Genomic DNA, 23,234 nt, shown 5'->3' with positions numbered 1-23,234 from the left:
TGTAAATAATATCCACCAGCTTTCCCCATCATACTCAATCTGTTTTATTCTTCTCTGTAGAACTTGTTATCTGATTTGCCTATCCAGTTTTATTGGTTTACTCTCTGTCTCCATTTCCATTATGTGCTGGTGGGGATATGAAGGGTGCAACTTCCACACGTCTAGGCACTTTGTTTCTTCACTGCCAAATCTTCAACACCTAGAACAGTGCTTGGCACTTAATAGGGCTCAATATTATTTGTTGAATGAACGAATGAATGGGCAAATGACATCTCCTTCAGAAGAAATTCTCATCATATTACATGATTATGACCCACTTTCATCATTGATGGGGAGACTGAAGCACAGGGAGACTAAATGATTTCTGTTTTTATTTTTATTGTTTTGAAGACAAGGTCTCATTCTGTTGCCCAGGCTGAAGTGCACTGGTGCAATCATAGCTCACTGCATCATTGAACTCTGGGGCTCAAGGGATCCTCCCACCTCAACCTCCTGAGTAACTAGGATTGCAGGCACATGCTATCATGCCCAGCTAAGTTTTTTTTTTTTTTTTTTTTTTTTTTTTTTTTTTTGTAGAGATGGGATCTCACTATGTTTCCCAGGCTGGTCTTGAACTCCTGGGCTCAAGTGATCCTCCTGCTTTGGCTTCCCAAAGTGTTGAGATTACAGGTGTGAGCCACTGCGTCTGGCCCCAGACTAAGTGACTGTATACGTGAATACATGAATGTTAGAATTGAAAGGCACAGTGAAGATAATCTAGACGAACTCCATCATCTTATATAGAAGTGGAAATAGGGGAGGATGGAGAGGAGAAATGGCATGGTCATAGTTAACCACTGGACCCAAGCTAGCACTCAGGTATCCTGACTTCCTGTCCAGACCTCTTTTCTTCTCTATTTACTCTTGTATTTATTCTCAGTAGTCGAATCTGGGCAAAAAGTCCTCTTCATATCTTACCTACAACTTTCTTCTCTTACTACCTTGTTATTGGTTGCAAAAACTTTATGGAAATCTCATTAAACTAATTGAAACCGATTTCGTACTCTTCCTCAAGTTATTTGACAAAGTTTTACTCTAGAGAAGAGAAATTCCATGGGGAAGTCAGTCTCTTGACGATAGTATGTGGCTTACTTTGTTTTAAATAGTTCAAGAATCTTGACATTTAATCATAGCCCTTGGACTTTGAGTAGGGGGATAGGTTTTCTGCATCAAACAGGATTGGAGAATCTTTGAGTTTGCTGCTTCCTGTGGTGTTTGTTTATTTCTTAGATGTTCTAAATTCAAATATTAACCATGATACCGATCCCCTGAATTTTCCTTATTTGTGTGATTTATCTTAGACAGCATCTACTTTGTTTTCTAAAAGCCCTCAGGACCGTTGGTGATTTTTCCTTGGGGACAAAGTCTGATCATTGAATTGCAGTAGCAACCACCATCCAGTACCAATAGAAGGCAGCCTAATGTTGTTGGAAGAGCACAGGTTCTGAGTTAGTAATCTGGCAAATAACTAGTGTGTGGCCTTGAGAAGCACGTTAATCCTGCTGTGCCTCTGTTGCCTCACTGATAAACAGAGGAAGTTGGAGTAAAATCTCTCTACCTATGGTAGATTGTAATATTTTTCAGTTATGCTTTCTAACTGGTAATTCTATTTGAATTTTCTTATGTAATAATGGTTTTCGTTTGACTTATATCTTTCTCCCCTAGGTTTACATATTAGGGATTTTGCTTGCAAGCAACAGAGGCCTGTTCAAACTAGCTTAGACAAAAAGGAGAATTTATTTGAGGAATAAGGGGCTGTTCCTGGTATCCGAGTACACATGGGCTGAATTAGGGATTAAAAAGTCAAGAATCAGGGATACTCTCTGCATCTCTGAGATGCCATGGTCTCCTTCTGTACTACTTTTCTTGCTCTAGAGTACTCATTTCTCAATGTTTAAAGGTTCAAGGATTTGTTAAACTTCAGCATGTGCCCTTACATGAGGAATCCTGACACACACTGATTTGTTTCCTTCTGTCCACATCACTGACTTTTGTTTTCTTTGTTGATTCTGTTCTTTACTATTCAAGGTATATTTTTAGTTCTTTAAAATTATATTTTAAAAGCATTTCACATATGAAATTGGAGATATGGGAAAAAATGGGGATACATCTTATAGCAGAGAATCAAAGTGTATCAAATCATTCAAATCATATATATATGAACATATATATGAACTTACGCATATATACATATGTGTGTGTATATATACACACATATATGTGTGTGAATATATTACATATGTGTGTGTATATATACACACATATATGTGTGTGAATATATACACACACATATATATGTACACACACATATATATATATTTTTTGAGATGGAGTCTCGCTCTGTTGCCCAGGTTGCAGTGCAGTGAATCTTGGCTCACTGAAACCGCCGCCTTCCGGGTTCAAGCGATTTTTGTGTCTCAGCCTCCTGCCTAGCTGGGACTACAGGCATGCACCACCATGCTTGGCTAAATTTTGTATTTTCAGTACAGACAGGGTTTCACCCTGTTGGCCAGGCTGGTCTTGAACTCCTGACCTCAGGTGATCTGCCCGCCTCGGCCTCCCAAAGTGCTGCGATTAGAGATGTGAGCCACTGCACCCAGCCCATATATATATTTTAATCTTACTTCTCAGGGATCATATGTGGTGAAAAGTCAACAGACTGGATTAAAAGTGGTTAATATTTATTAGACTTGGTATACTTACCTCACAGTTCTTTACAATGATTTTGCTGAGCATGGGCATTGAACATGTCCTTTCTGCTGCCTTGAGGGCTTTGCCCTTGATTTAACTGTCTGGAAATTGTGTTTGCAAATTTCTGCCAAGTTGGCATAACTCAATTGCTTTTTTTATGTTCAATGGATTTGTTGATCCAGATGTGTTGAATGCTGACTTTGTGTATGTTTTACAATCCAGATTGCTTAGAGCTTCTTAATTAAGAAGAAAAGGATTAGCCGAGATTGGAAGTGGAAGCACATCTTTGGTGAATTAATAATTCAGTAAACTGGCCATTTGCCTGATAGCAAAATTGTTGAATTGGTTAATCTTGTGAATTGACTGTTGGTAATTTGACCGTCTGGCAAACTACTGTTGACGAATTGATTTTAGGTGAATTGCTGCTTTTGCACCGAGTGTGATGAGTGACAGGTGGTAGATGCTCAAGAGCTGTGGAATGAATAAAATATATCAAAATGATGTCAGCATTATTAGTTTTTATCATTTGGAAAGGGCTTGTGCCAGAAGTGAGATTGCTTGAAGCAGCTAGAAAAGAACTTACCTGAGAGATAGACATAGTGTTCATATATTATCTTGCAACAAAAAATACCAACTGTCCAAACTAATACATGAAATCCATATTTGAACTTATTAATTGATACCCTGTATTTGCATAATACCTTATGCATATTTCAAAGCCCTTTCACATTCATTACTTCATTGGAGTCTCATTGTAATCCTGTGATGTCAATGAAATATGAATTAATCATTGCCAATGTACAGTTTTAGATGAGACATCATTTAGATTAGGTTTTAGCTGCAAGGGTCAGAATCTAAACGTAGAAAGAAGTCAAGAAGCTCACAGTCTGGGATAGAAATGTTCTCTCTCTATCTTGTTCCTCCATTCTTTATAGTGTTCATTCCCAAGGTCACTGCCTAGCCCCAAATGGTTGCTGGAGCTCCAGTCATAATGGCAGCATCCTGTTATCAGAAAGCAGGAAGAGATGAAATAAGGCATGTCCCCTTCCTTGAGATTTCAAGGGAGGCTGGGTAATGTAATTTTCATTCCAGGTGGGCATGTGCCCTGATAAAAATTCAGGGGTTCTAATACTATAGAAGGAAGAAGGAGAAAATAACTATTAGGAACACTAGCGATTTCTGCTCCAGGGTAAATCAAGCACAAAGCCTGGGCACAAACTTGGATATTCTGATTCCCAGACCAGAAGTTCCCTTCACTGTGGTTTCCCATCTCAGTCAGGTTTACTTTATGAAAATAATTTTGTTTAATTTTTACTTTTAAAAAAAGTCGACAGATAAAATTGTATGTATTTGTCACGTATGACAACATTTTGATATATATATACATATACACACATGTTGTGGAATGACAAAATCTAGCTGACTTACATTACTTCACAAAGTTATTGTTTTTACATTACTTCACAAAGTTATTGTTTTAAAATGTATTCTCAGTAATTGAGTAAAATTTACATTCAGCAAAATGTACAGACCTTAAGTGTACAATCTAATGAGTTTTGACAAATTTATACTTCTGTGAACCAACTTCCCAACAAGATGTAGGATATTTCTATCACCCTGGAAACCTCTCATGATTCCTTCCAGGCAATCTCCACCCCTCCTCAGGCAGCCACTGATCTAATTTCTATCATCATGAATTAGTTTAACCTGTCCTAAGCTTTTTAAATGAAAGCATGTACTCTTTTGTATCTGGCTTCTTTCACTTAAAATAGTATTTTTGAGATTCATCCATATTGTGGGTTATGATTGTTTTTATTTAGTGAGTAGCATTCCAAAAACCACTATGTGTGTGTGTGTGTGTGTGTGTGTGTGTGTGTACATTTTTTTTCTCTTGGTGGTGGATACTGGGTTGATTTCTTTTCTTCTTTTTTTCTTTTGCTGTTATGAATAAAAGTGGCTAGAAACTTTCACATTCCCATTTTTTTTTTCTACTTTATTTTAGGTTCTGGGGGTACATGCTGGGGCTTGTTACATGGGTAAATGGCGTGTCACTGAGGCTTGGTATATGAATGATCCCATTACCAAGGTGGTGAGCACAGAGCCCAATAGGTAGCCTTCCAACCAACACCCCCACCCACACTCCCCACTCAAGTAGTCCCTAGTATCTATTGTTCCCATCTTTGTGTCCCACTGTTTTCTTTTTTTTTTTTTTTTTTTGAGACAGAGTCTCGCTCTGCCGCCCAGGCTGGAGTGCAGTGGCGTGATCTTGGCTCACTGCAAGCTCCGCCTCCTGGGTTCACGCCATTCTCCTGCCTCAGCCTCCCGAGTAGCTGGGACTACAGGCGCCCGCCACCTCGCCCGGCTAGTTTTTTTGTATTTTTTAGTAGAGACGGGGTTTCACTGTGTCAGCCAGGATGGTCTCGATCTCCTGACCTCGTGATCCGCCCGTCTCGGCCTCCCAAAGTGCTGGGATTACAGGCTTGAGCCACCGCGCCCGGCCCAGCTGTTTTCAATGTTTAGCTCCCACTTATAATTAAGAACATGTGGTATTTGGTTTTCTGTTCCTGTGTTAGTTCTCTTCTGATAACAGCCTCCAGCTGCATCCAGTGGCTGCAAAGGACAGAGTTTCATTTTATGGCTGTGTAATATTCCATGGTATATATGTACCACATTTTCTTTATCCAGTCTACCACTGATGGGCATTTTGATTGATTCCATGTCTTTGCTATTTTGAATAGCTCTGTGATGAACATACAAGTACATGTGTCTTTTTGGTAAAAAGCTTTATTTTCCTTTGGGTATATACCCAATAGTGGGATTCCTGGGTTGAATGATAGTTTTAAGTTATTTGAGAAATCTCCAAACTGTTTTCCACAGTGGGCTGAACTAACTTACATCCCCACCAACAGTATATAAGTGTTCCCTTTTTTTCTGTAACCTTGCCGGCATCTTTTTTTTTTTTTACTTTTTAGTAATAACCATTTGACTAGTATGAGATAGTATCTCATTGTGGTTTTGATTTGCATTTCTGTAATGATTAGTGATGATGAGCATTTTTTCATGTATTTGTTGGACACATGTATGTCTTCTTTTGAGAAGTGTCTTTTCACACGGAGGAATGCGTATAGATATAATTCTAAAAGAAGGATCTGTGTATTCTTTTTTTTTTTTTTTTTTGAGACAGAGTCTCACTCTGTTGGCCAGGCTGGAGTGCAATGGCACAATCTCGGCTCACTACAACCTTTGCCCTGCCAGGCTCAAGCAATTCTCCTGCCTCAGCCTCCTGAGTAGCTGGGATTCCAGGTATGTGCCACCATGCCCGGCTAATTTTTGTATTTTTAGTAGAGACGGGGTTTCACCATGTTGGCCAGGCTGGTCTCGAACTCTTGACCTCAGGTAATCTGCCTGCCTTTGGCCTCCCAAAGTGCTGGGATTACAGGGTTGAGCTACTGCGCCCGGCCAGATCTGTCCTTTCTTTCTAATAACGTGATTTAATTATAACTGGAGAAATGAGAGCATAGTCAATGGGTTAATCTTTGCTAGGTGAGGAAACAAAATCAACCTTTTATGGCAAAATTTATAATCTTAGGTGAACAAATACATTTCATACCAAGAATGTTTAAACAAATTTAGTTTCCTATAACAAACATTCATAGATTCATGCTTAACAGTGATTTTCCTTAGATTTATGAAACCAAATTTTTCAACGTAGAAAAGATTTTGACTGACTTTCACAGAAACTCAACTTCATGATGACATGTTACAAAATAAATATAGGTTCTACTTAAGTACTTGGGGTTTTTATGTAATTATTTGCTAATTTTCCTTGTGTTTCTTTATAAAGGATAATGCTGAATTCAGTGTTTGCATGCTCAAAAGCAATGTGCCAAATATTTTCTTAAATCTGAAAATATCTCATTATAGTTTTCTTATCAATCATTAGTTGGAACTTGTGGAATCTTGTTTCAACTCTTTCAATCAAGGCTGAGTTACTGATATTTGTGAGTAGCACTAGTACAGGGCACATTTCATTTTATGAAGTGCTCTTATGCCATTTTTAAACCTTTTATTACAGAAAATTTAAAATATGTACAGGTGTGATCAAAGCAGTGTGATGAACTCCCATGTACTCAACACCCAGTTTCAATGATTATTAATTCAGGGCAACTTTTGTTTCACCTAAACGAGAGTATATCAACAGCAGCACTATTGACTCATTGAATGAGATAATTCTTTGTTTGGGGGGACTGTCCTGTGCATTGTAGGGGGTTTCACAGCATCTCTGGCTTCTACCCACTTAGATGTAAGTAGCACTCCTTTCCCAGCCAGGGTGTGACAATGGAAAATGTTCCCAGACCTTGTCGAATATCCTCTGGGAGCAAAATTGCCCCCAGTAGAGATCAGTAGAGAACCACTGATCCATAACTCATTCACACCAAAGACACAGAGAAGTGCTATTTCAGTTTCCTGACACTTGTGGTCTCTATTCCGTGGGCCACTATTCTGAATAGTGCCACTTTATGTAAGGCCACATGACCGAGTTCTTGATAAGCAGGGGCGGTCGTTCATGGACTTCTGAACAGCCCCATGCAGAGTAAGTGCAAACATAGGCTGAATTGAATTTGTTCACAATTCCTACTGGTTTCTGCACTTGTTTCCTACAAGGAAGTTTGAGATTTTCCTACAAGTGTGAGTTGTTTTCTGCAAGTTGTTTCCTACAAGGAATTTCAGGTCCTGCTTCCCATGAGGTGGTCGGCCTGATTAGGAAAGGGAAAGGGGGCGGCTCTCTGTGGACCGAACTTCTCTCACCTGATCACACGCCTCCTCCCCCTGGTGTCTTTTAAGCAGTGTGAACTCAGGGCTGAGCTGCCAGGCTCTAAGTTCTCTGTGGAACATCTTGGGGGGCAAGTCTACTTTGCTCTTCTTGTAAATTAGGTGTAATTGAAACCCCAGTGGCGTAGCATTTCTCAACATTTCCAAGCCTGAGGGTGCAGGGGAGCAGATCCTCTCTGTTTTGGGATTCCAGTGAGGCAGGAGCTCTGGCTGGTAGTGTGACCATTTGTAATGCTTCTTGATTGGCTAATGGGGAAACCTGTGTGAGCCTAGGGCTGTTCTCAGGGTGTTATTTACCTCTCCGTGGTTAGAACAGAACAGGCAACTGGTGAGAACGGCGAAGCCACAGAAACACTGGGGTGAGTTTTGCTTTGTGACCATGGGCTTCTTTTGTAGTAATGATTGATTCCGCCTTGAAAGTAAAGAGAATGGTTCCAGGAAGTGTACAGCACATGACAAAGGGCTTTCACGTCTGTCTGGTCTTTGAGGCAAACACAAGTGCTAGGCTCTGGGATTCAGAGATGGAGAAGGTGTGGTGTTAGTCTCTGGGGAACTTTCTTCCTCAATATTTACTGAACACCAACTTACCAAACACTGTGCTGAGAAGGCTGGGAAGATACATAGCCAGTATTATTCATCCTATCTACATTCATTGAATGCTATTGCATGGCTAGCACTGCAGTAAGCGTCAGAGGTGGGGTGGTGGGCAATGATCATCTCTGCCCTAAGGAAACCCATACTCCAGTGGGCAGATGGCCACACAAAAACAATGATAATTCAAGTGCTGGGATCCCAAAATGTCCTAAGAGAAGAGGGGTCGATGGCAGAGGCGGCCTGCAAACTGGGGAGATGGCTTGGAGAGGAATCCAGGGCAGGACACAGGACTGGCCCTTAACTTATCCTGGGATGGAACTGGGAGTGGGATTTATGGCACCTATCTGTGATGCAGGCATTATCTGCATGTTACAGTTTGGACCTTGAGTCTCTGAGAGGTTAAAGAACTTTCTAGATCTTATACAAACACTCCCTGAAAAATATGACTGTAAATCCAGGAGTCCAGACTGTTAGTCCTCTCTTCCATGAGCAGCTTCTTGGTAAAGTTGCCCAGCTGATCTGAGAGTGTGGGGCTGGCGTCTGTCCTTCCTTTGTTTCTGTAACTATATGTTCTATCAGTGATTTCCTTCTGGTTCATGGTGGTCTTTAATCACCTGAGATTGTCCCAATCACGGAAGCAAGGAAGCTTTGTGGTGTGAGTGGAAATGATCTGGCTCCCAGGCTCAGGTGGCCTGGAGTGTTACTGTAGGAGAGGCTATGTGGATATACAAAACCTCAGCCACCTTGGACAGAGTTCAGCGTGGACTGGGACAGCCTGCCAATCAGTCAGTGAGCAGTCTCAGTGATGCCCTGAGGTGTTGAAAGCCTGGGCTATGGAGAAGGATGTGTCAGAGCATGAGGGGGCACTGGGATGTGTGTGTGTGTGTGTGTGTGTGTTTGTGTGTAGGGGGGTATTAGACCTTTGTTGCTACTGGAGGATGTGATTGGAGAAAGTGAAAGCGCCAGTAAAGAGGAGAACTGTACATGGATTGAGTTGAGTGGGCCTTTGGAAGGGGACAAGCTCACCAAGTGACCAAGTGTAGAATGTGAGAATTAGAGGGAGAAGCAGAAATAAGAGATGTTGATTGTCAAAGGAGGTCCACCAGGGAGATCTCTTCTAAAGACTCTGAATAGTATGTGGAGAGGTTGAGGACACTGTTCTGCAAACCAAAGATAGAAAAGAAGGCCAGGAGCAGTGGCTCATGCCTGTAATCCCACACTTTGGGAGGCCAAAGTGCATGGACTGCTTCAGCTCAGGAGCTTGAGACCAGCCTGGGCAACATGGTGAAACCTTGTCTCTAAAAAAAATATAAAAATTAGCAAAGCATGGTGGCACATGCCTGTAGTCCTATTACTCAGGAGGCTGAGGTGGGAGTATTGCTTGAGCTGGGGGAAGGCTGCAGTGAGCCGAGATTACACCACTGCACTCCAGCCTGGGTGACAAAATGAGTCCCTGTCTCAAAAAAAAAAAAAAAAAAAAAAAAAAAAAAAAAAAAGAAGGAAGTGTCATGAAGGAAAGCCGTAGCCAGAAGATAATTTGAAACACTCAAAGGCAATGGAAAGACATCTAACGTGGAGACAGTAACACTATCCTGGCTGTTCCACATTGTCCAATGACAGGACTTACTAACTTCCTAATAGAGCTCCTCCTCTAATCTATTTCCACTGGACAGCCCTTTCCATACTTTTGTTCTGTATACTGCAGACTTTGTCTGATCCTGCAGACAATGGGGAATCATCAAGGATGTTCATCAACTAAAAGGAAAAACACTTTGGGACTGTTAAGGTCCCCAAAGGCCCTAACAGTCCTTCACAAATTGGTACTAATGTCTATCTACAGCTTTAGTTTTTGCTATTCTCTCCTTTATTCCAGCCACACACAAGGCATTTGTAATTGCTCTCTGCCTTCTTGGAATGCTCTTCCCTTCTACACATAACTAACTTCTACTCATCTTTCAATTTCCAGCTCACAGGCATCTCAGCTATGCAAGGGCCTTCATGTAATTCACCCACTCAGTGAAGAAGTCTTTTGTATCATTTCAGATCACACCACCCAAATTACTGCCTCTTGGTGACAACCTCATGACTAACATACACAATGTGACTGAATTCATTTTTCTGGGACTTTCTCCCAACCAGGAGGTGCAGAGGGTTTGCTTTTTGATATTTCTGTTCTTGTACACAGCAATTGTGCTGGGGAATTTCCTCATTGTGCTCACTGTCACAACCAGCAGAAGCCTTGGTTCCCCCATGTACTTCTTCCTCAGCTGCCTCTCCTTCGTGGAGATCTGCTACTCTTCCACTACAGCCCCCAAGCTCATCTCGGATCTGCTGGCTGAAAGGAAAGCCATGTCTTGGTGGGGCTGCATGGCACAGCTTTTCTTCTTGCACTTCTTTGGTGGCACTGAGATTTTCCTGCTCACTGTGATGGCCTATGACCGCTATGTGGCCATCTGCAAGCCCCTCAGCTATGCCACCGTCATGAACCGGCAGGTGTGCGCTGTCCTTGTAGGAAAAGCATGGGTGGGAGGCTTTGTGCATTCATTTGCCCAAATCCTTCTCGTCTTCCACTTGCCCTTCTGTGGCCCCAATGTGATCAACCACTATTTCTGTGACCTGCTTCCCCTTCTCAAACTTGCCTGCTTTGACACCTTCCTCATTGGTCTGCTGATTGTTGCCAATGGAGGCACCCTGTCTGTGGTCAGTTTTGGGGTCCTCTTAGCATCCTATATGGTCATCTTGCTCCATCTGAGAACCCAGAGCTCTGAGGGGCGGCGCAAAGCCCTCTCCACCTGTGGGTCCCATGTCACCGTGGTTATCTTGTTCTTTGGACCCTGCATCTTCATCTACCTGAGGCCTTCTACCACTCTACCTATAGACAAGGTGGTGGCTGTGCTCTACACACTGATGACCCCCTTCCTGAACCCTGTCATCTACTCCCTGAGAAATGCTGAAATGAAGAAGGCCATGAAGAGGCTGTGGATTAGGACACTGAGACTAAATGAGAAATAGAGGCTGAGTCTTGTTATTGATACTTGGGTTTAGAATGACTGTTGAGTCCAAACCGAAGAAGCAGAATAGGTTGAAGGAAAGTTCACAGGACCTGTTAGTTCCAGATTATTCTACCTGGCCTCTCTCTTTAAAAAGTTCATTTTCATAATTTGAGTAATATTTCCTTTTGTGGAAGTACTAACTTTCTTACCACCATAAACAACACTGTAGTAAATATTCTTGAACAGACATCTTCAACCATACTTCTGACTTTCTTTTAGGCTTATTTCCTAGAGTGAATTTAGTGTTAGAGTGTAAAGACCTTTAGTGCACAGTGTTACACTGAGTCACCTATCTTGTGAAAGTGCTCTTGACAGAATAGAATCCTGTCATTAAACACTTTTTTTTTGGATAAGAAATATGATTTTACATTGTTTCAAAGTATCTTTCCTCAGGATACCTAGGGGTGTTAATTACAAATAGAAAAATGTAACTTTATAGCCCCTCCCCTCTAAACAATTGCCCAAAGTTAATATCACCAGAAATGAGACCCATTGATGCCATGTGCCTCTTGATATGGTACATGGGAGAGACACACAATATCATTATTGTGCTATTCTTACCAAGAATATATAACCTGACTCTAATCATAAAAAAACACAAGGAAAGCCCAAACAAAGAACATTCTGCAAAATTACTGTCCTTCAGTCTTCACATGTGTAAAGATAAAGAAAGAAGGAAGAATTACTCAAGATAAAAAATAGGTGACAAGTAAAGGCAACATGTGATCCTGGATTGGGTCTTGGATATTAGATAAAGGACATTTGTGGGACAAAACTCTGTAAATGAGATAATAAAATTACATGAGTGTTAATTTCCTGAGTTTGATCATTGTACTGTGTTTGTCTCAAATAATGTTCTTGGATTAGGGAATTGCTTATTGAGATATCTAGAGATAAAGGGACATGATGTTTGCAGCTTTCAAACATTTCAGAAAAATTATCATTTTTCTTGTGTATCTTTAAGGTGAGCAACATACTGTTTTGATATACCTACATGATACACAATGAAATTATTAGTCAAGCAAATTAACATACCTATCACTTTGCAGAGTTTGCTTTTTCTTTTACAGTAAGATTACCTAAAATCTACCTCAACAAATTTCCATCACACAATACTATATTATTTACTAAAGTCCTTATGTTGCACGTTAGATCTCTAGACTTATTTATTCTACATAAGTGCAAGTTTGCATCCTTTGACCTACTTCTCCACACTTCCACTGTATCAGAAAAATTCTACCCATCTGTTTGTCTACATATCTATTTATTGAGAGAATGAAGGATAAAGAAAACATGGCAAAATACCAATATTTGGGAAATCTGGATTAAGGGAAAACAGGAATTCTTTGTTCTTTATTGGAACTTTTTTGTAAGTCAAATCATTTTATAATAAAAAGTTAATAATGGGGGAGGAGTGAGGGATAAGAAATTATTTAATGGTTACCATGTACACTATTTGGGTGATGGCTACACTAAAAACCCAGACTTCACCACTATGCAATGTATCTATGAAACAAAACAACATTTGTACAACTTAAATCTATAACAATAAAAATAAAGTTTTGTAAATTAGAAAGGCATCTTACTGTTGTTTAATTTGCATTTTTAATTTTTGTGACGGTGAATGTTTTCATATTTAATTGGTTTTGAGCCTTATTTATAAAGTTTTCAATGTTTAAAAGCTTACATTTCTTTATAGTAAAATCTATCAGTTTTAAGTTTTATATTTTATTTTCCCCCTTTTATTTTTAATTGACATGTAATAATTGTACATATTTATGGGGTACAGAGTGATATTTTGACACACGCACACAATGTAAAATGATCTAGGATAATTAGTTTTTAAAATGATTTATTCCATTGTTTGTGTGTTTAGATTATCCTACACCATTGATTAGAGACATATTTTCTTTGAAAAATTACTTAAATTTATTTATTTATTAATTATACTTTAAGTTCTAGGGTACATGCGCACAATGTGCAGGTTTGTTACATATGTGCCATGTTGGTGTGCTGCACCCATTAACTCGTCATTTACATTAGGGATATCTCCTAATGCTATCCCTCCCTCCTGTCCTCCACCCCACGACAGGCCCCAGTGTGTGATGTTCCCCTTCCTGTGTCCAAGTGTTCTCATTGTTCAATTCCCACCTATGAGTGAGAACATACTGTGTTTGGTTTTTTGTCCTTGTGATAGTTTGCTGAGAATGATGGTTTCCAGCTTCATCCATGTCTCTGCAAAGGACATGAACTCATCCTTTTTTATGGCTGCATAGTATTCCATGGTGTATATGTGCCACATTTTCTTTATCCAATCTATCATTGATGGGCATTTGGGTTGGTTCCAAGTCTTTGTTATTGTGAATAGTGCTGCAATAAACGTACGTGTGCATGTGTCTTTATAGCAACATGATTTATAATCATTTGGGTATATATATGCAGTAATGGGTTGGCTGGGTCAAATGATATTTCTAGTTCTAGATCCTTGAGGAATCACCACACTGTCTTCCACAATGGTTGAACTAGTTTACACTCCCACCAACAGTGTACAAGTTTTCCTATTTCCCCACATCCTCTCTAGCACCTGTTGTTTCCTGACTTTTTAATGATCGCCATTCTAACTGGTGTGAGATGGTATCTCAATGTGGTTTTGATTTGCATTTCTCTGATGGCCAGTGATGATGAGCATTTTTCATGTGTCTGTTGGCTGCATAAATATCTTCTTTTGAGAAGTGTCTGTTCATATCCTTTGCCCACTTTTTGATGGGGTTGTTTGTTTTTTTCTTGTAAATTTGTTTGAGTTCTTTGTAGATTCTGGATATTAGCCCTTTGTCAGACGAGTACATTGCAAAAATTTTCTCCCATTCTGTAGGTTGCCTGTTCACTCTGATGGTAGTTTCCTTTGCTGTGCAGAAGCTCTTTAGTTTAATTAGATCCTATTTGTCTATTTTGGCTTTTGTTGCCATTGCTTTTGGTATTTTAGACATGAAGTCCTTGCCCATGCCTATGTCCTGAATGGTATTGCCTAGGTTTTCTTCTAGGGATTTTGCGGTTTTAGGTCTAAGATTTTTTTTTTTTTTTTTTTTTTTTGAGACGGAGTCTCGCTCTGTCGCCCAGGCTGGAGTGCAGTGGCGCAATCTCGGCTCACTGCAAGCTCCGCCTCCCGGGTTCACGCCATTCTCCTGCCTCAGCCTCCCGAGTAGCTGGGACTACAGGCGCCCGCCCCTGCGCCCGGCTAATTTTTTCTATTTTTAGTAGAGACGGGGTTTCACCATGGTCTCGATCTCCTGACCTTGTGATCCGCCCACCTCGGCCTCCCAAAGTGCTGGGATTACAGGCGTGAGCCACCACGCCCGGCCTAGGTCTAAGATTTAAGTCTTTAATCCATCTTGAATTAATTTTTGTATAAGGTGTAAGGAAGGGATCCAGTTTCAGCTTTCTACATATGGCTAGCCAGTTATCCCAGCACCATTTATTAAATAGGGAATCCTTTCCCTATTTCTTGTTTTTGTCAGGTTTGTCAAAGATCAGATGGTTGTAGATGTGTGGTATTATTTCTGAGGGCTCTGTTCTGTTTCATTGGTCTATATCTCTGTTTTGGTACCAGTACCATGCTGTTTTGATTACTATAGCTTTGTAGTATAGTTTGAAGTCAGGTAGCATGATGCCTCCAGCTATGTTCTTTTGGCTTAGGATTGTCTTGGCAATGTGGGCTCTTTTTTGGTTCCATATGAATTTTAAAGTAATTTTTCCCAATTCTGTGAAGAAAGTCATTGGTAGCTTGATGGGGATGGCATTGAATCTATAAATTACCTTGGGCAGTATGGCCATTTTCACGATATTGATTCTTCCTACACCATTAATTAGAGATATATTTTCTTTGAAAAATTACTTAAATTTTTAATTTACTTTTGTGCAAAGGGAGTCTTCATCAAGTTTGAAAAAGAAGATAAAAAGGTACACAAGTGAAAAGTTTCATTTCATTCCTTTCTCCATTTCTACTTTCCCCCTTTCTCTTTTGGTTTTCTTAGTTTCCTGTATTTTTTCGGAGTTTTTTTTTGTTTGTTTGTTTTTGTTTTTTTTTTGAGACAGAGTCTTGCTCTGTTGTCCAGGCTGGAGTGCAGTGGCATGATCACAGCTCACTGCACTCTCTGCCTCCCAGGTTCAAGTGATTCTCCTGCCTCAGTATCTGAGTAGTTGAGACTACATGCATGAGCCACCATGCCCAGCTACTATTTGTATTTTTAGTAGAGATGTGGTTTCACCATGGTGGCCAGGCTCATCTTGAACTCCCGGCCTCATGTGATTCGCCCAATCCAGGTCTCCCAAAGTGCTGGGATTACAGGCCTCAGCCACCGTGTTCAGCCTCTTTCAGAGTTTCTTTAAGCAAATACAAGTATAATATGTATGTTCTTATTTATTTCTATGTTTTACGTGAGTTATAGCATACTATATAAATGCATCTGAAACTTATAAACAGTGTATCTGGGAGTTTTTAAATATTTGTACAAGGAAATATTCCTCATTCTTTTCTTACAGTTTTGTGGTATTCATAAAATGGACATACCATTATTTTCTTTTTTAAAATTTATTCCTTCTAAAAAAAAGTGATACATGTGCAGAATGTGCAGGTTTGTTACATAGGTATATGTGTGCCATGGTGGTTTATTGCACCTATTGACTGCCCTCTAAGTTCCCTCCCCTCGACTCCCAACCCCCCAACAGGCCTTGGTGTGTGTTGTTTCCCTGTCTGTGTTCATGTGTTCTCATTGTTCAAGTCCCACATATGAGTGAGAACATGTGGTGTTTGCATACTATTATTTTCTTAGGTAGTCTTCTACTGATGGGTATTTGAATTTTTTTCCAATAGTGCTGCAGCAAATAACCTTAATTTAAATATGTACACCTAATCTGTAAGTTATATTTCCAAAAATATAACTTCTGGATCAAATGTATGTTTTTCAAAGCTGGAGATTTCACATGTCCTGATTTTAAAATGTATTACAAAGCTATAGTAATTAAAGCAGTGTGGTACTGGCATAAAGACAGACATAGACCAATGGAATAGAATAGAGAGCCCAGAAACAAATCCACATATATATGATCCACTTTTTTTTTTGACAAGGGTGCCAAGAATACACAATGAGGAAAGAACAGTTTCTTCAATAAATGGCATTAGGAAAACTGAATATCCACATGTGGAGGAATGAAATTAGACTCTTATCTCACCCCATACACAGAAATCAACTCAAAATGGTTTGAAGATTTAAATGTAGGACCTGATACTGTAAAACTCCTAAAAGAAAACATAGGAAACATAGGGGAAAAGCTTTATGATGTTGAGTTTCGTAATGATTTCATGGGTTTGACACCAAAAGCACAGGCAACAAAAGCAAAAATAAAAATGCAACACTACATCAAACAAAAAGGCTGCACAGCAAAAGAAACAATCAACAGAGTGAAAAGGCAACCTAAGGAATGGGGGAAAATATTTGCAAGCCATATATCTGCAAAGGGCTAATCTCTAAGATATATAAGGAACTCATAAAACTCAATAGCAAAACAACTAAGAGCCTGATTTAAAAATGGGCTAAGAACTTAAATAGACATTTCTCTAGAAAAGATATACAAATGACCAACAGGTATATGAAAAGGTGCTCAACATCATGAATCATCCAGAAAGTGTATTTCTTTGTAATTGGATAGAGATGATCACATTGCCCTTCACAGTATTCATACCAACTTGTACTCTCACCAAAAAATTTGTCTTTCCTGCAAAATATATTGTTAAATTTTGAGATTTTGCTAATCTGATAGATGAAAAATGGGAGCATAGTATAATTTAAATTTATATTTCTCTTATGTTGAATAATGTTGAAATAATTTTATTTATTTATTTTTTCTCAAACAGATTCTGACAGATCTTTTCATATATTTAAAGCCCATTTGTAGTTTTTGTAATCTGTTCCTATTATTTATTCATTTTTGGGTTGTGGTTCTTATTATGTTCTAAGAATTATTTACATATAAAAATTAGTCCTTTCCAACATGAATTGTAGATTTTTGTCCTGGTCATTGGTCTTTTGACTTTGTTTATGATTTTTTTTTTAACATACAGAAGTCTTTTTTAACATACAGAAGTCTTTTCTTTTCATGTAAATTATCATTATTTTCCTTTATTGCTTCTGGAGTATCCAGAGCCATGTTGTTTCTTATTCTGGAAGTTTTACAGGATATTTTAATATCCGGTGGGCTAGACCCTTTTTTTTTTTTTTTTTTGAGACGGAGTCTCACGCTGTTGCCCAGGCTGGAGTGCAGTGGCGCGATCTCGGCTCACTGCAAGCTCCGCCTCCTGGGTTCACGCCATTCTCCTGCCTCAGCCTCCTGAGTAGCTGGGACTACAGGCGCCCGCCACCGCGCCCGGCTAATTTTTTGTATTTTTAGTAGAGACGGGGTTTCACTGTGGTCTCGATCTCCTGACCTTGTGATCCGCCCGCCTCGGCCTCCCAAAGTGCTGGGATTACAGGCTTGAGCCACCGCGCCCGGCCGGGCTAGACCCATTTTGTTGCTCTTTTTTTCCAAACTTCTAGATATTTTTAAAAATATGGTTGAAGTCAAATTTATATTTTATAAATACTTATACATGTATTTAGAAAAAATAGACTCTATAATGTTATGAGTCTTCCTATCCAAAACCATGATACATCTTTTCATTTGTTCATGTCTTCTTGTGTGTTCTTCATCAGAGTTTCAACATTTTTCCCCCACACAGGTCATGCACATTTCAAGTGTTGCCTGTCTGTTTATTACAGGGAATTGTTTGATGTAGGTATAAAAGCCACTGATTCCACATATTACTTTTTTGCTACACATGTCAATGCAAATAGGCATACAACTCTCATATAGCAAGCTAAGTTAAGTCTCCACTCTGTCCTTTGGCATTCTGATGAACACCTTGCAAAGAAGAGTCATTTCAAAATAGTCTGCAGAATTAGCCAACCATCTAGTTGGATCAGGCAACAGAATCACCAACTGAACTCACAGGACCAAATGGAGTTCCTCTTGAAAGGCATCAGGCTGTGATGCTTGCTAGATTCATTTTGTAACCTTCTTATTATCGAACATGTAACCATATATCAAAACAGGCAATATAGTATAAAGAATCTCTTTTACCCATAACATAATTTCCACAGATAACTCATGGTCAAGCTTATTTTATTTATATTCCCATCTACCTCATCCCCCATAACATTTTGAAAAAACTCAGGTATTATGTAATTTATTTTGTAAGTGTTTCAGAATGTATCTTTAAAAGATAATGATTCTTAAAATTTACCCAGAATAGTATTATAACTCTAATGGTGAATGGAATCATATCATTATGAAATGTTCCAGTTATAGTAGTTTTCTGCTTTTAAATATATTTTATATGATATTATTATAGCTTCATCAGAGGTCTTTGAGTTTGGATGGGTAAGCCTTTTTCCATTCTTTAACCTTCAACTTTTCAGTGTCCTTGTGTTTTAGGTGTGTTTCTTGTTAACAATATAGGTTTGAATTTCTTTTCATCTAGTATATCCATTTTGGTTTATAAATTAGATTGTCTATTCCATTCTCATCAAATATAATAACTGATAAATTTACATCTAGATCTACAACCTTACAAACACATTCCAATTGTTTCATCTGTTCTTACATTTTTTGATTTAATCAAACACATTCTGTTTTCCTTTATTTTTAATTTTTTAAAATTTCAACTTTTATTTTAGGTTCAGGGGTACATGCACAAGTTTGTTATATTGGTATAATGTGTGATGCTAAAGTTTGGGGTATGATTGATACTATTGCCCAGGTACTGAGCATAGTATCCAATAGGTAGTTTTTCAGCCCTTTCCCCCTCTTCGCTGCCCACTCTAACAGTCCCCAGTGTCTACTGTTCCCATCTTTGTGACCATGAGTACCCAATGTTTAGCTCTCACTTATAAGTGAGAACATGTGGTATTTGGTTTTTTATTTCTGCATTAATTTGCTTAGGATAAAGACCTCCAGCTGTATCCATGTTGCTGCAAAGGACATGATTTTGTTCTTCTTTATGGCTGCATAGTATTCTATGGTATATACGTACCACATTTTCTTTATCATTCCACCATGGATGGGCACCTAGATTAATGCCATGTCTTTGCTATTGTGAATAGTGCTGCAATGAACATACAAGTGCATGTGTCTTTTTGGTGGAACAATTTATTACCCTTTGAGTATATACCCAACAGTGGAGTTGCTGGGTTGAATGGTAGTTCTGTTTTAAGTTATTTGAGAAATCTCCAAACTGGTTTCCACAGTGGTTGAACTAATTCACATTCCCACCAGTAGTGTATAAATGTTCCCTTTTCTCTGCAGTCTCCCCAGCATCTATTATTTTTTAATAATAGTCATTCTGACTGCTGTAAGATGATATCTTATTGCATTTCTTGAATTATTAGTGATGTTGAACATTTTTTCATATGTTTGTTGGCTGCTTGTGTGTCTTCTTTTGAGAAGTGTTTGTTTATGTCCTTTGCCCACTTTTTAGTGGGGCTGTTTGTTTTTTGCTTGTTGATTTGTTCAAGTCCCTTATAGATTCTGGGTATCAGACCTTTGTTGGATGCATAGGCTGAAATACTTTCTCCCATTTTGTAGGGTATCTGTTTACTGTGTTGATAGTTTCTTTTGTAGTGAGAAGCTCTTTAATTAGGTCCCACTTGTCAATTTTTTTGTTGTGGTTGTTGAGATTGCTTTTGAGGTGTTAGCCATAAATTCTTTGCCAACGCTGATGTCCAGAATGGTATTTCCCAGATTGTCTTCTAGGATTTTTATAGTTTGAGGTTTTACATTTAAATCTTTGAGCCATCTTGAGTTAATTTTTGCATATGGTAAAAGGTAGGGATCCTATTTCATTCTTCTGCATATAGCTAGCCAGCTTTCCCAGCACCATTTATTGAACAGGGGATACTTTCTCCATTGTTTATTTTTGTCAACTTTGTCAAAAATCAGATGGCTGTTAAGTGTGAGGTTTTATTTCTGGGCTCTCTATTCTATTCCATTGGTCTATGTGTCTGTTTTGTATTAGTACCATGCTGTTTTGGTTACTGTAGACTTATACTGTTGTTTGAAATCAGGTAATGTGATGTCTCCTGGTTTGGTTCTTTTTGTTTAGGGTTCCTTTGACTGTTCAGGATTTCTTTGGGTTACATTATTACATTTTAGAATATTTTTTCCCTAAATCTGTGAAAAATGACATTGGTAGTTGGACAGGAGTAGTGTTGAGGCTATAGATTACTTTGGGCAGTATGGCCATATTAAGGATACCAATTCTCCCAATTCATGAGCATGGACTGTTTTCCCTTTCATTTGTGTGATCTCTGTTTTTCTTCAGCAGTGTTTCATAATTCTCCTTGTAGAGATCTTTTACCCCCTTGGTTAGAGGTCTTCCTAGATTTTTTATTTTTTGGTGGCAATTGCGAATGGGATTGTGTTCTTAATTTGGCTCTCAGCTTGCATGTTGTTGGTATGTAGGAATGTTATTGATTATTGTATATTGATTTTGTAATCTGTAACTACAGAAGTCATTTATCAGTTCTAGGAACCTTTTGGTGGAGTCTTTAGGGTTTTCTAGGCATAGAATCATATCATCAGCAAAGTGAGAAAGTTTGGCTTCTTCTTTTCCTATTTGGACGCTTGTTATTTCTTTCTTTTGCCTGATTGCTCTGGCTAGAACTTCTAGTACTATGTTAAATAGGAGAGGTAAGAGTGGGCATTCTTGTCTTGTTCCAGTTCTGAAGGGGAATGCTTCCAACTTTTGTGCATTCAGAATGATGTGGACTGTGGGTTTGTCATACCTGGCTCTTATTATTTTGAGGTATGTTCTTTTGATGCCCAGTTTGTCGAAGGTTTTATTGTGAAGAGATATTGGACTTTATAGAAAGTTTCTTCCTGTGTCTATTGAGATGATCATATGGCTTTTAAAAAAATTGTTTATGTGGTAAATCACATGTATTGATTTGCATATATTGAACCAACCTTGCATCCCAGGAAGAAAACCTACTACATTGTGATGAATTAACTTTTTGATATGCTGCTGGATTCAGTTTGCTAGTATTTTGTTGAGGATTTTTGCGTCTGTGTTCATCAGGGTTATTGGCTTGTGATTTTCTTTTTTCATTGTGTCTTTGCCAGATTTTGGTTATCAGGGTGATGTTGGCTTCTCAAATATTCTGTTTCCTTTTTCTGCTTTTCTTAGTTGGGAAATTACTTATTATTTTAGTTTTTCTTTAGGTCTATTCTAGAGATTAAAAATTTATCCTCAACTTATAAAAGTCTAGTGTTGATTAGTACTTTAGTTCCTCTGTGATTAGTTCCTGACTAATTCTCTTTAGTCATATCTAATGTGCTATTAAAACCATTCATTGAGATCTCAATTTTAAATATTATATCTTTCATTTCTGGAATTTATATTTAGTCCTCTTATACAGATTTCAGTTCTGTCTTGAAATTTTCAAACTTACCATTTAAGTATTTTTTTTCCAAGAAAGTAAGTATATTTTCTGAACTCTTGTCTGATTCAAGAATTTCATGCTCAATGAAATTTTTCATATGTAAAGCCAAAGTAAGTTAATCTGATTTCCTTCTTTGTGTATTCTACTAGGATCATTCTTGATTAAAAACATATTCTCGAAAATAAAAGAAGACTGAAAATCTACAATTTCAATATGGTATAGGATATTACATGGACGTTTCTGAAATTGATGTTGGGAGTATAATTTGATAAAAAGCTTTTTGAAATCAACTTGACATTATCTAAATAAAAAATGTTTACATCTTTTGAACTAGCATCCCACTTGTGAAAATACATCCTAGAAATCTATTTGTACATGTGAATAAGGATTTTCAATGTAGTAATGCTTATAATAGCAAACACCTAGAAACACCCCAAATGTCTATATATTTAAGAGCTGTTATGTAAATAAGTTTGCATGCATCCATCTGAAATACCACACATAACTAAAAAACTATCAAGCAAATTCATACATACTGCTTTGGAAGATCACCAAACTATATCTTAGATAAAAATAACGAAAATATACCAGGGAGCTGATAACTTTGGATAGCATGTTTGTGTGTGTGTGTGTGTGTGTGTGTGTGTGTGTGTGTGTGAGAGAGAGAGAGAGAGAGAGAGGGAGAGAAAGAGAAAGAGGGAAAGAGAGAGGGAGAATAAATACATGCCTTTAAAGCTATTTATGCATAATAATTCACAAGGGTTTATGAAACACATAGAATATTTCATTTTCAGTAAGGACAAAAAATTCTTATACTGCAGGCTGTGACTTTCTAAAACAAGGAGATATGAATAAAATGAACATCTACAATATTCACTAATACTGGAGTAAATTACATTTATTTCCAACATTTGTTTCTGCTTAAAGAAATTTACTTGTGGCACTATTCCTACCAGGCATAATGTGCTGCCACAAATCTCTCCCAGCACTCTCGATCATCTCCTATTTTCTTCCAAGTTATTTTCTAGATTTTCAATAATCTTCCAAATAGATGTAGAGAGAAAGGTGCTGACAGCTGGTAGGGGCAGGTAAAATGCTAGCTGTTTAAAAATCAGTATGGACTGATTACCTATTGCTTGAGGTTTATAGCACAGGCCCTGGAGTCAGACTGTCTACTTTTAAATTATAACTCTGTCACTTGGCAAGTGTGATAATCAGACAGTTTCTTACTAATTTATGCCTCAGTTTTCTTATCTACATAATGGGATAATGTAAGTACTCATTTCATGGTGTTGTTCAATAATTACATAATATTTCACCTAAAATGTTTGGTTTGGCAGAGTATTTTAGTAGGAAGATGAGAAAGGCTGTGGCTATGACAGCAGCCAAAGCTATTTCATTTGAAACTGATAAATTAGGGCATTATTAATATAACATGTAGAAATACTTAACATAGATTTCTTTAAATAGGAGAATACCCTGGGATTTAAAA

General features: G+C 38.3%; 1 protein-coding gene and 1 long non-coding RNA gene across 4 annotated transcripts in view; one reads left to right on the top strand and one right to left on the bottom strand.

Annotated features, from left to right (window-relative positions):
- Positions 1 to 2,646: 2,646 nt before the first annotated feature.
- Positions 2,647 to 23,234, bottom strand: part of LOC139357451 (uncharacterized) — a 50,117-nt gene continuing 29,529 nt past the window's right edge. For all 3 annotated transcript variants that reach the window (XR_011610579.1, XR_011610581.1, XR_011610582.1), the window contains one exon: positions 2,647 to 3,201. This is a non-coding gene — a long non-coding RNA (uncharacterized lncRNA). The remainder of the gene's footprint in view (positions 3,202 to 23,234) is intronic.
- Positions 9,999 to 11,508, top strand: LOC105471707 (olfactory receptor family 4 subfamily X member 2). Its single transcript, XM_011724467.3, has one exon. It carries the CDS (start codon positions 10,240 to 10,242, stop codon positions 11,167 to 11,169), a length of 930 nt encoding a protein of 309 aa, XP_011722769.2. The 5' UTR covers positions 9,999 to 10,239; the 3' UTR covers positions 11,170 to 11,508.

This window comes from Macaca nemestrina, chromosome 12, assembly GCF_043159975.1.
Source record: "Macaca nemestrina isolate mMacNem1 chromosome 12, mMacNem.hap1, whole genome shotgun sequence".
Taxonomy (NCBI): Eukaryota; Metazoa; Chordata; class Mammalia; order Primates; family Cercopithecidae; genus Macaca; species Macaca nemestrina.
This window is presented reverse-complemented; position numbering and strand designations above follow the sequence as displayed.

What these genes read in the sequence shown, in the direction of transcription:
- LOC105471707 (XM_011724467.3), top strand. Translation starts at nt 10,240, where the DNA reads ATGACTAACATACACAATGTGACTGAATTCATTTTTCTGGGACTTTCT.